Below are 12,983 nucleotides of genomic sequence, written 5' to 3' on the forward strand. Positions count from 1 at the left end.
CTGAAACGGAAAATGGCCGTTTTAGTCCGTCGACATACTTGAAGGAGTCGACACACTCGCCAGTGAGCGAGACTTACCCATGTATTTGAGTGTGCCGCAGAGCGTCGTAGTCCGCGAGCCGACGGACAACCACTTGGACAGCCCGAAGTCCACCAGCTGTACGTGGAGGTCGGAATCTAAGAGAATGTTTTCTGGTTTGAGATCACGATATATCACACCAGCGTTGTGCAGGAAGTCTGTAAGAAAACATTTCAATCATTTCGTATATTGATTCGAGTATAACTACTTATCGTAACGTTTGTTTCAACTAATACTATTTAGTTATATTAGAACTATTGCACTTTTCTTTTATGAATCTGATGAAATTTTAGTTAAATGCATTTTTATATTCCATTTTATACATATTTTGTCTCATAACTAAGTAAGAGCGTCACATATAACTAATATGTATTTACAATTTTTGGACAAAGGTAGATTTCTCACATTTACCCGCTACAAGAGTTATTCACACAGAATATGCGGCAGCATATTCTGTGTGGGAATTAATATATTATTAATGCCTTATACTCACCGATAGCTATGGCAATTTCTGCTACAAATATCTTCACAAGCTCCTCTGGTAACTTTGTGTACTTCTCTAGTAAAGCTAACAACTCGCCGCCGGGAATGTACTCTGAAACTAGAGAGACATTTCTTTATTTAATAACGCTTAAACTACTCTATATCTATCCATACATCATTTCATTCATTCATTCATTCCTTTAAATTTTAAAGGAACAACTTGAAATGAATAAAGTAGCACCGTCGTTTAAATCTTGACAAAGTGCGAGTAGATGTGATCGTAATTGGATTTTATGTATGTATATCATTATCGTTATCACTAATTATGTTGGCTTCCCTACAGCATTAAAATTTTATATATAGTCCACAAAAATACATGTAGACGCGTTTCGAATATGAACACGCGTCATAAATATAAACGTGTAACATATTAAATTGTTAAGAGTGACGTTTTGTTATCAACTATTTTGCGTCATTCCATATTTAAATTTTCTCCTTCTATTCATTCTTAAATAAATTATCATAGGTACAACGTGGTAACTTTATTTTTAATTATTTTCTGTAGGCAAATTTAGCAATTTAAAGTAAGTGGGCACATATTGGCACTGGCACTTCAGAACCTACCTATAATTGAATCACCAATTGGAAGAAGGGAATAAACGCCACTTTTCGACATATTAACTTTTATACACTCTTACTTTCTTTAGGCGTAGGGCTAAATATTATACATTTAAGGGAGGTCTGTCGGTGAATAAATCAGGATTGATATTTTCTTAATAGTCATTGATGTCCTATAAGTTTATAAGTTGAAAGCAAAAAGTTATGAAGTTTTTTTATTGTCTCCGTTTCTATTTTTTGGATTTATTCCCTTCTTCCAATTGGTGGTTCAATTGTTATACACGTATTAAAAAAAGATTACGACCGTCTCGTGACCTGATGGTTTTAGAACAGAACAGAACCAGATACACACGATGGAATCTCCACAATTATTAAGTGCACGGTTACGATACTCACTTTCGCCTCGAATAGTACGAGAGACGAGGAAGATATCTGAATCCCGAGTTTCTGTATTAACAATATTTATAAATATTATTTACACATTGTCTAGTTCCTCTCAAAGTAAATTATGTCATCTACGTAATGAGTAAGATAGCTTAGACATACATTATGAGTGATAAGACCATCTACGCATTTTCGATTTACTTTCTTAGTCCACGCTTTAAATTTGTAACGGAAAAAATGCACCCATTCAAAGCCGGCATATTTCGCTAGTATATGTACTTACTCAGAGCCCAAATTTTAAAACTTACTTAATATTATATTATGTATATATATTGTATAGATACTAAGATTGTTTGAAGTGTTTACCACTAGGTTGTGTACCTGTGTGTGGTAGGGCTTTGTGCCGTGTGGGTAGGTAACGCACACTCATCAGTTATTCTACCGTCAAATAACAGTACTCAGTATTGTCGTGTTCCGGTTTGAAGGGTGAGTGAGCCAGTGTAACTACAGGCACAAGGGACATAACATCTTAGTTCCCAAGGTTGGTGGCACATTGACGATGTAAGGAATAGTTAATATTTCTTACAGCGTCATTGTCTATGGGTGATGGTGACCACTTACCACCACGTGGCCTATGTGCTCGTCCGCCAATACCATAAAAAAGTCAAATGTCTTGTCTATCTTAGACATAAATAAATATTTTAATTTTGGGTATTAGACAGACGTCAGCACCCTTAGTCATTAACATAGACAAAGCCACGTGGTATTAACATATATTGATATATGTATATATAATTACTTATACCGATATCGTATCGGATAATGTAAAAGCGCTCTTAGGGTAAATAACAATGACCTTTAAACAAACTAGTTAGAGATAGAACCGTATTCATGTTCCATGTGAAACATTACATGTTATTTTAGTAAACAAATGAGTAATGTCTAGTCGGTCTGATAGTGATAAGGTGATAAGAGCAGTCGAGGAAGCACCAAAACAATCGGGTCAAGACATTCATTAATTCACTCTAAAAATACACGAAAATCAAAATCATTAACAATGAAGTACTTCAAGAGAATATTTCATATTTCAGATATTTTGGTAACCAATGTACCCTCCCATATATTTCTTTGTTTATGATAACAAAAGACAGTTTCACAAATGTAATCAAATATTTCATGAAACGTACTAACTAGTAGTTATAATGAGTCCAGTGGCTGACTAGACGGTTATCGGCATCAAATTAATATCGCCGCGAGAAAGCTACAACTGCAAGATCCATCTAGTATCTGTAATACCACAATAACAGCGGAGACACGTATCAGCCAGTGTCTTCAAGCAGTGATGGCAAAAATCTATCAGACGGAGAGACAGATATCACACATTTATGGAAAGTCTGCAGTAGTCCAGTGTCTATATGTAAGAAGTTTTAATAGTCTCATACTTTGGAAAGCACATCAAGCCAATAACTCTGCTCATAAACTCTTTCACGTCGTGTCAGATTTGTACTCGCTTCGCATCATGAGCATAATTGAATAACATCGATTGCTTTCGTGTGTTTCAAACATACTTATGCACTTAATAATATTATAAATGCAAAATAGAAAATAGAACTCACAATCCATCGGTCTGTTGATCGTTTACGAACAAACCACAGAACCAAATTTCTTATAAGATAAGCTTGGAATACAAGAAAGGACATAGGTTCCTTCGTTGCCTAAACCCAAAGCCAATCCCTAAAATTCCTCCTTTCTATGAGACTTTCTTTTATAAATACGCAAAAAATCGCAATAAGTACATAACTCGTATAAAATATTGTTATTGAATTTGATACATAATTGAGTGTTGTTAGTTTTAGTTTTACTCATTAATTTCAATTATTTATTTCCCGATATGTAGTCAATAAAATAATATACATTCATAAATAACATCGGGTAAATATAAATTCGAAAACACATACGAACCAAGTATATGAAAATAGATTGAGTTACCCCGCGTATTTCAGATAAGGTGATCACCAAACATTCGAGTGACTATCACGGCCCTACGAAGTGTACTCTGGCAATAAATACACTCAATAAACAACGTTCACGCATAATTATACATTTAGGATGGACAACACTCATTAATACCTATCTGTTGTTTTATTCTTGGTACTTATATTGACAGAACGGTTATTATTATTTTGAATTATATTTAACTAGAGGAAATAGATCTTTAGATTATTTATTGTTCTTTTTTTTTTCAATATTAAAAGTATGATTGTTTTTTATAACATTGGCAGCAAGATCAGTCATCAGTCAGTCTCGTTAACAAGACATTCGTAGATAATGTCGAAATATCGAGCTCCACCGAACAAAAATAAAAAACATGGTAAATATCCCGAAATTAATAACTTTTATAATTGGCAGCAAGGTCAGCCATAGGTAAAATGGTTTCTTTGTGCCTGTAATTATGTCGATTCATTCACTAACCACATATAATTCATTCACCAACCAACCCGCATTGGAGCAGTGTGGTGGATGCTCCAACCTTCTCCTTAAAGGGAGAGGAGTCCTTAGCCCAGCAGTGGGTATTGAATAAATGATTAATTTATATCGAGTACGAAAATTAACTTTTGAATCGTCATTTTACAAGATTTTTCAACCGTCAGGAAACTCGGTCAATGAAAAGACAGGTATGTAACTAAAATAGAGTTCAATTTATATATTTATTTTGGAATGGTTCCATTCCAGCCAGTCTTCTTTAAGCCCTACCATCAGTAAATAAAGCGTGATAATGATAACGCCATTCAATAAATTGACTATGCAATCAATTGAATTTTATGATGCAATTAAATAGCAAAGCTACTTCAGTGAAGATCGTATAAATTAGACGTAGATAACAATTGTAGCGTCGCGGAGAGTAACGAACGCAAAACTAGGACTAGATTTGGTTAATGAGGTTTTTATGGTTTAAATTATTACATTACTATTAGGTAATAAGTATAGTATAGACCAGAGAGAACTGGACTAACTGATAGTTTGTTTATTCTATAAATTTAAAAATCATTTGTTTTAATTATAATAGCTTGGGTTAGCTATTATAACTTAATGCTATTTTTAGGTACAGTGTTTTTAAAATATGAATTAAATTGTGTGTAAATTATGAAAAAAATAATTATGTGATTTAACTTATGATATATCGAAATCGATAGTTATCTGAGCATTCGCACATTTAAGACCTATTACTAAGTAAACAAGGGTAAATTTTTTGTTTGTTTCACTTTTACTCCTCAACTACTGAACCAATCACGATAAAATTTTGCATACACCTTAACATGACAAGAATATATATTAGTTTACAAACTAGCAGCCAATACTCCTCATCAGCTACCCCGATGAGGGCAGACACCACGATTATGATCTTTATTAATAATATAGTAAGTAGTACATAATTACTACCAGCAATCAACATATTTTTTTTGTTTTATTTTTGTTATACAGCGTTGACTTATTTATTACTCGAGATACTATTTTCAAAAGTTACTTAATGTTTCAGTTTCATAAAATCATTTTTTGCCATTCTAAATGTTTGTCAAAGGCGTAATTATTTATTTTGTCACGTGAATTGACTCACCTATATACAGTCTTTTCTTGGTTTGCCAGCGAGACACAGCACCCGCTATGAACGAGTGGTGACCGACCGCTGCTTGAATGCGCGCCTCTTCTTTTACTTGCCTTACCGCATTTTCACTTACAATCTAATAACAAACAAACACTTTAACATAAATTATGTCAATATCTATCTACGCATGAATGTATTTAATACAATTACAGTATAATTAAATTTTTTCTTTCTAGTAACCGTATTCTATTACAATACAGCAGGTAATATGTTTTAAACGTTTTCTGAAATCGTGTTTTAAAACTATATAGTTTACGTAACAGCAATTGATTGCTTTGTCCAAAATAAGTGTTAATTATTAATTGATAAGTGTTTCCATCTGACAGCTTTGAATCACGGCGATTTCAGGGACTATCTGCGAGGGACATATCAATATGCACATCTCTGTGTGTGGTGTACACTGCTATGGAAAAGGATATCCAATGCGACTGGAAAAGTATTAAGCGGGTTTTACGATGCGTAGGAGTGTAAACATTGCTAACTTCAAGTCTCCGAGCTGGCACTTAGAAATGCTCTACTAAACATTGGCCTTAAATAGAGTTGGAACACAAAACTTTTGGGAATCGAGGATTATAAGTGAATGAATTAATTAATGAATTAATCGAAGCAGTAAATAGATGTCGAATAACGTTAATCATAAGAAAACTCTATAAATATTGTTTATATATTCATAAAGTTGAATAAAAGTCTTGTAGTTCTTGAAATGTAACTTATAACAAAGAGTAGTTGACCCTGCAGTATAGCAGTTTATAATCCAATATTTCTGCGTAGTTTAAGCCGATGACAAAATGCTATTTTGAAGGTTTACGTCACCCTAATTTTAATATCCTTTGTGTTATACGTACTGACTGATTTGTGAGATCTCTTAGTAAATTAAAATGTGTTCATAAGTTTATTTGAACTTTCATCCTCCATTCGTTACAGCAATTCAACAGATCGTGATGGAACTAGTGAATTGTTCTGCTTACATTCAAAATGGTACATTTTTTTTCTAACTTGCAGACTCTTAGTGTATCCGTGCGAAGGCATATCGGATAGCCTATACACAGCAGTAGCCAATGCACATTATAATCTATCGTTAATTCTAGATATTATTCATCTTAAGAAGTGAGTTAAATTTGTTAAGGAAATGCACTTGATACAATGACTTTCCTAAATTTTTATCAAGAAGAGATTCTTTCAAACAATAACAAGGCAAACATATCATTGTATACCTTATTGAGATAAGACAAACGCGACGCATTATTTGTTGGTACTCATACGACGATCACGCTTTTTTTATGTATACATATATTTTATGTGACGAGCCTCTTGTTCATTTACTTCTCCTGTAATCCATTACAGTAGAAGTAAATGGACGTACCTCCACCACACACTCAGAATATCACAAGACGTAGCGACTTGTAAATTTTTATGCTTCAAGTTATCTGACCCATTATAAAAAAACGCGATTGTAATTCGACTGAAAATTTAATTTAAATATATACATATATACCTTAGCCACTGCGTTATATCAAAAGTAATTTATCATAAATCAAAAAGACATAAGCGACGTCGAAATAGTAATAACAATTTAACCTTTCGTATTAAAATTTTCAAGGACCGAATATATTAATAAATAAACGATCGTACTGATATGAATACATGCATTCAAATAAACGATATAAATGAATTATGATGCCTTAATCTTCAACACCATTGACCTACTGAGCTACATCTATATCAATACATATATTAAAATCACATCGGACGGCGTAAAGTTGATGAAATAGGTATCATATGAAATTATATTTGTGAAGAATTTATCTGTTAGTATGCGTGCGGTAGGTACTATTGTTTAGACATTACATGGGAAAATATTCATCTAAGGGATTGTTAATTTTTATCACGCAATGCAATTAATTCCTGTTGCTAGCACAGGAATTAGTTAATAATATTATGCGACTCGTATCACTCTGACAGTTTTTCAATTTTAATTAATTTCATCATTTATCAATCAATCAAAAATTTGTATTGGAGATAATTTAAAGACAGTTTTATCACGAAGTAGCGTCAATGACTCTCGACATTATCGATATTATTAGGAGTATCATACTTCGTTTTAAATTGAAATCGAATTCCTAAAAAATAGGTAAAACGTAATAAATTTCGTATATTACTCAATGCATGAAACCTGACACTTTGATAGATTATAATCTTTGGCTAAATAATCTGTGCCCTCTTGGCACAAATAAAAGCCAAAATTAAAAACAATAAACAATCTGAAATGGCCCGTAGGTTACTCTTTATCCCGGAACCTACCTCACACCTGTAACACATCAAACTCCGCCAACACTCGCGTGAGGAAACTAGTAATTAATAATTATCTAAAAAAAGTTAATCCGGTAACTAAACGGATCGGGATGTATTTATAAATAATAGTTAATCGTATGTCATATCACTTTAAATGCAAAAGTGATATGACATACGCTTATAATTATAAGCTTTAACTTAAAACTTTAAAGATGCCTAATACTATAGTCTTTTTTTTGTTACTTCATGTTCTAATAGTTGTATTATATATAATTTAAAGGAACAGAAAATAAAATATCTACATAATTTACCTACTTACTATTTTAATAAAAATAAATCTATTTTTTGTGTATGCTGTAGATATGAATAATAATAAAGATCTTATGGTTGTTAAAACAGAAACAGTCAATCTACCAAGCACTATAATATTTTATAATACAATATTTCATCGTAGTTTACTAAGCCGATGACTAATCTAATATTCTGTAACTTTACGTCATAAATTGTAAGAAAAAAAGCAGCGTTTACGCCACTGCGAAGTATACATAATTATAGAGCATAAATACGGCATAAACTACCTAATGTTAAAGGCATTTTGATTACTGTTCAGATTGATTTTCATATACATACTCTAGATTATTTGTTTTACAATTAATTTAATAGTGAAATCTCTTGTTTCTCCTATATCACCTAGATAAGAAATGGACTGCTATATTCCTGTCAAATAATTTTGCATTTCAAGCGTGTGTTCCTGTTTTTATTTAAAAAGTATTTATAATGTATGTAAACAAAAAAAATATTGAATAGATAGTCTTACAGACCAGACACTAAAGTAAGTCGATGAATGTCCCAATACTAGGCAAAGATAATCTTTCCTATTAAAGATAAAGTTTAAAATTTATATCATTACACTACCACGTACCACGTGGAGTTTTAAAACGTATTTCGATACATTCAGGCTTTTTCACGTCATTTTCGTTCAATGCCGAGCATTTGTTTAAATTACAAACATAAATTAAAATACTCGGTACTGTTCTAATTTAGTACTGAACGGATTTAAACTCGCAAACGTTAAGAACCAAGGTTCTTAGTGGTCAGGTGAAATAAGCCCCAAAACCTTCTCCTCAAAGGGAGAGTAGGCTTTAGCCCAGCAAGGAAGCATTAACAGGTTGTTCCTTCATTACTAAGTATTAAGATCCACCTTTTTTATCCATAGTTCTATCTAGGGACATATTTTTACTGACATTAAGATATATTTCAACATATTAATATCACAATACTTCAGTTCTATCAACAACAGTTTTTAACAAAAGTATACCCACATTGTGCTCATTTTAAATAACTTTAAACAATCACATTCTTTAGTATTCATAATTATACGAAACGAGAGTCCCTTTATCGTCCCTTTATCATTTAAGTACATGGTTGAATACATTGATTTAATTAGGTCAGCGAGATAAACCTCACACAGATAAAGTTAATGCACTATAAATTCAAAAGCATAAGCACATGAGCAAGTGAAAATTGAAGCCATTAAAAAGAACTAGCGACCCGCCCTGGCTTCACACTGGTGTAATTTATTAATAAAGAATATGAGAAATACCTTCAACAAAAATTAACTAGGTGTATTCATTTTATCGAATGATGTTGTAGTAAACAGATATGTTATTAACGCGCAAATAGTAAAGACTAGAAAACGTCCTAATTGGGACGTTTACCTTTAGTTGTTTTATGCAGTAATACGTTATAATGAATCATAATTACGTAGTAATACGTTTTGCGTAATTAAAACATCGAGTTATCCCTTTTACTTATTGTTTTTATCAAGCTAACCTTTTTACTTTTAACGAAAAGTAAAAATAAATTAAAATAAACGGTCCCTGGCGCGGCACACTTTTTTCTGTTGTTTAGTATGGATATAACATATCTTTTTAATATTAGAATATCATTGATTTTATCTTAAATCGTTTTTTATTTACTTTTTAGCTTATCATGAGACATATGGATGGTTTACAAATGATTTTGAGTCCAATATTATTGTGAGACATAGCCCAGAAGTTGTTTGCCGACTTATAGGTTCAAGTTTGGATTATTATTACAGGTCAATTTATTTTTAGTGCCATGTTGTCTGACCACGCTTTTCGTAGCGAACAATTTTGTTGCACGTATTTTGAAATATGTCATATCTTCGAAAGTATCAACCGAATGTTATATTGAAAGACATTTATTTGAAAAAGGATTAATCATTTTTTGGGGGAAATTACGTCGCATAAAATATTTTTTTTTACTAATCTAAGATTATATTCTGGCGTAAGTTGTATCTATGTCGGTTAATTCTTATATTTAATAAATAATGGTTTGTAAGACACTAAAATGTATTAATGTATTATATATAAATATACATTAGTATATATGTACTTAAATCCACAAAGGTTAATGCAATTTTGTTTCAGACAGTTTATAATTTACATAAATGTACAACAATTATTAATCAATGGCCTTCTTTTGTTCTTTTTTCATTTATCCCATTTTGTCATTATTAGTTTCACATTTGAAGATACAGTTATATCTAAACGTAATAAATGCACCCTTTTAACTCACTTATATAGAAACAATTAAATGGATATCACCATGAGAATCTAAAATTTAATCACAGTTTGTTTGTCATTATTCACATCAAATTATGAATTTTGCATTTATTGATAAATATATGTACAACTGTCAGTGAAGACACCAATAGACATACATAGGCTATTGATATTTTCATTTTGGTATTTTATGAGTCACAACTCATTCCCAATCATAACCATAATTCAACAAAAGACTGGTAAAGCTAAGGTAGACATCTAATGTTATTAAAAAAAAACCTTAGTTGGCTTTACAAATGTTTATTTATTTATATGATATAAATATAATCTGTACCCTATAGCACTTAGGTATGTCTATCCATGAGTTATAAATATTTAAATTTGGATCATTAATTCCAGAGATATATAATATATACAACCTTCTTCTTCACAAATGAATATTAATTAAAAAAAAAACAGAAATCATACGCACCTGTGCTTTATTCAATACTTTTAGTGCATATTCCTTATTTTCACTGTATTTATTAACTTTATACACTTCCCCAAAAGCACCTTTGGCTATGGTTTCAACTATTTCAAAGTCCCTTTGCAGGAGATCTGTTGTTATTGGGTACTCTGGTAGGAATATTGACTCTTTGTGGGCGACTGGCCACGCTGTTTTACTCGCTTCAAGTGGATTTTTTAATGTTGAATCATTCCACCTGAAATTAAAAATAATTTAATCAGTATTAAAATAAAGTCAGTATCAAAAATATTGTTGCAAGTCATAGTATGATTTCATCAAATAATAAATAATATGTTATATACATAATATTTACGATCTTATGTCTGTTTGGAATTTATTTACTTGAACAGGGTTATATTTAGCATACATTTTTTGATATGGAGGTCTTTATACTATTCATTTTGTTGTAAATCAGTACTAGATGGGTCCTCAACACATCAACTTTTATACCCTTCAATCACCATGACAACACCTACTGGGGACAGATATTATTGCTTCTTCTGGATTTTAGTTTAGTGATTTCCTACATTACTAATTGGGTTTTGTACTTTGCTAAAATGCTTGATAGTTTTTTCAATATATCAACATATATGTGGGTAGAGTGCAAGTATTTTTTTTTATATTATGATAGGTATGAGGAAATCCTAATGAGCTACCCTATGTAAAGTAACCAATGCCTATAAACATTGGGGCTGTAATAAATATTAAACTTTCCTAACATTGCCAATCAACCATTGGTAGCACATCTTTTATGTTAAGAATGTACGTGGTTGGCCTTGAGAGCTAACATATCCCTTGTCCATAGTTACGCTGGCTCACTCACCCTTCAAACTTGAAGCCAATAATACTGAGTACTGCTGTTTGGAAGTAGAATAAAGGATTAGTGTGTGGTCTACCCAGACCGGCTTCCACAGAGCCCTAACACCAAGTAAAAACTATACCGATATTACTACAATATGAACAATTTTTGTTTATAATTTTCTTAATGTAATTTAAAAATGTTTATTTCATATTACAATTATTATATAAAAAAACTAAAGAATTCCCAAAAACAGTACTATCATTTGTATAAGGTTTTATTTTTACATTACCATTAAACCTCTTTCGTAATTGACTTATAAGATTTTTAATTACTTGTTGATAGATGGATAAATAAAAACTTTATATGCAAATTTTAAAACTATAAATAAAAGCTATAAAACATTATCCATACTTAAAAAAATGAATACTTTATAATATACAAAGACAAAACCTTCAAATATTATTTAAGTTATTTCATACTCTACTTTTAATGACTTACTGTAGGATATATCTTATATATATTTATTTGGAATTTTTGTGAATAGAGTATAATCTGTAAATGTATTTAGTATTATAATTTAATAGTTGTCAATTACAAAATTCACAAATAGTGTCCTTGCTTGTAAGTGATGCAACCATACATATATTAATATTGATAGTCACTTTAAAATGTTGTGGCATATTATTTAAACAATTAAAACACTACAAGTACCATTTGTAAATCACATGAATTGAGAAGTTTTAATAAAACTTTACTTCACTATTTCATAATAAAAAAAAATAACATGTCATGTTATTAATTAAAAGAAAAATAATGTTATAATAAAATTAAAATAATGTTATAATAGCATAATGTTATAAGTAGGATGTTATAATATGGTGGTACTTATCTTGTTTTAATTTAAGTAGCATGTGGTATTAAAATTTATAAATATCAACCAAAATATTATGTTTCGAACAATATGTTATTATATAAATATAAACAGATCAGGTTGTGATACAGGTGTGTTTTGTTTCTAAATAGTGGCTTACAAAGCTAGATTCACTGACCTTCGTCTAGAAACACGAGACCAAGGCCGTGATGCGCTGTATACTGACTGGCTGCTTGTTACACTAACGAAGGAGCGCCCGCTGAGGTTACCGACGAAATGGAACAAACTAAACTGTATACAAAACAATCATCAAACACTAATAATCTTATATTACAATTCAGTACAAGAATATCATGGATATCTCATAAAACATACAACTAATAACAATTTACGAAAATATAAACTGCAAGTCAACAAGAACGACAGTTATTCTGCGAGTAACAAAGCATTTGATTGTTACGTATGTTCAGCTGAGAATGACATTTGCAAGTTTTCATTTGATCGCAAATTACCTGACTCGTAAATGATTGACCGTCACGGGTAGAATGCAAGGGATGCTTTTGGTTTCTACGTTCACTGCCTTTATTTTGAGTATTTCCCATTAAATTTATGTAATGTTTCTATTTATCAATAGTTATAATCACAGTTAAATTTATAAACTACACTTCTCTGTTTAACCATCATTCACCCATAAACAA

At 31.2% G+C, this 12,983-nt stretch overlaps 1 protein-coding gene across 3 annotated transcripts in view; it reads right to left on the minus strand.

The window, feature by feature from the left end:
* Positions 1-12,983, minus strand: part of LOC124534347 (autophagy-related protein 101) — a 67,622-nt gene extending 54,639 nt beyond the window's left edge. For 2 of the 3 annotated variants that reach the window (XM_047110135.1, XM_047110136.1), the window contains exons 1-6: positions 12,798-12,983; positions 12,464-12,576; positions 10,580-10,808; positions 5,180-5,303; positions 572-679; positions 78-236 (exon numbers count right to left, since the gene is read on the minus strand). In XM_047110135.1, the coding sequence (XP_046966091.1) occupies positions 78-236; positions 572-679; positions 5,180-5,303; positions 10,580-10,808; positions 12,464-12,576; positions 12,798-12,887 (823 nt within the window). In that variant the 5' untranslated portion in view covers positions 12,888-12,983. Of the gene's footprint in view, positions 1-77; positions 237-571; positions 680-5,179; positions 5,304-10,579; positions 10,809-12,463; positions 12,577-12,797 lie in introns of those variants that run through there. The other variant, XM_047110137.1, reaches the window with a different exon arrangement.

This window comes from Vanessa cardui, chromosome 12, assembly GCF_905220365.1.
Source record: "Vanessa cardui chromosome 12, ilVanCard2.1, whole genome shotgun sequence".
NCBI classification, from domain to species: domain Eukaryota; kingdom Metazoa; phylum Arthropoda; class Insecta; order Lepidoptera; family Nymphalidae; genus Vanessa; species Vanessa cardui.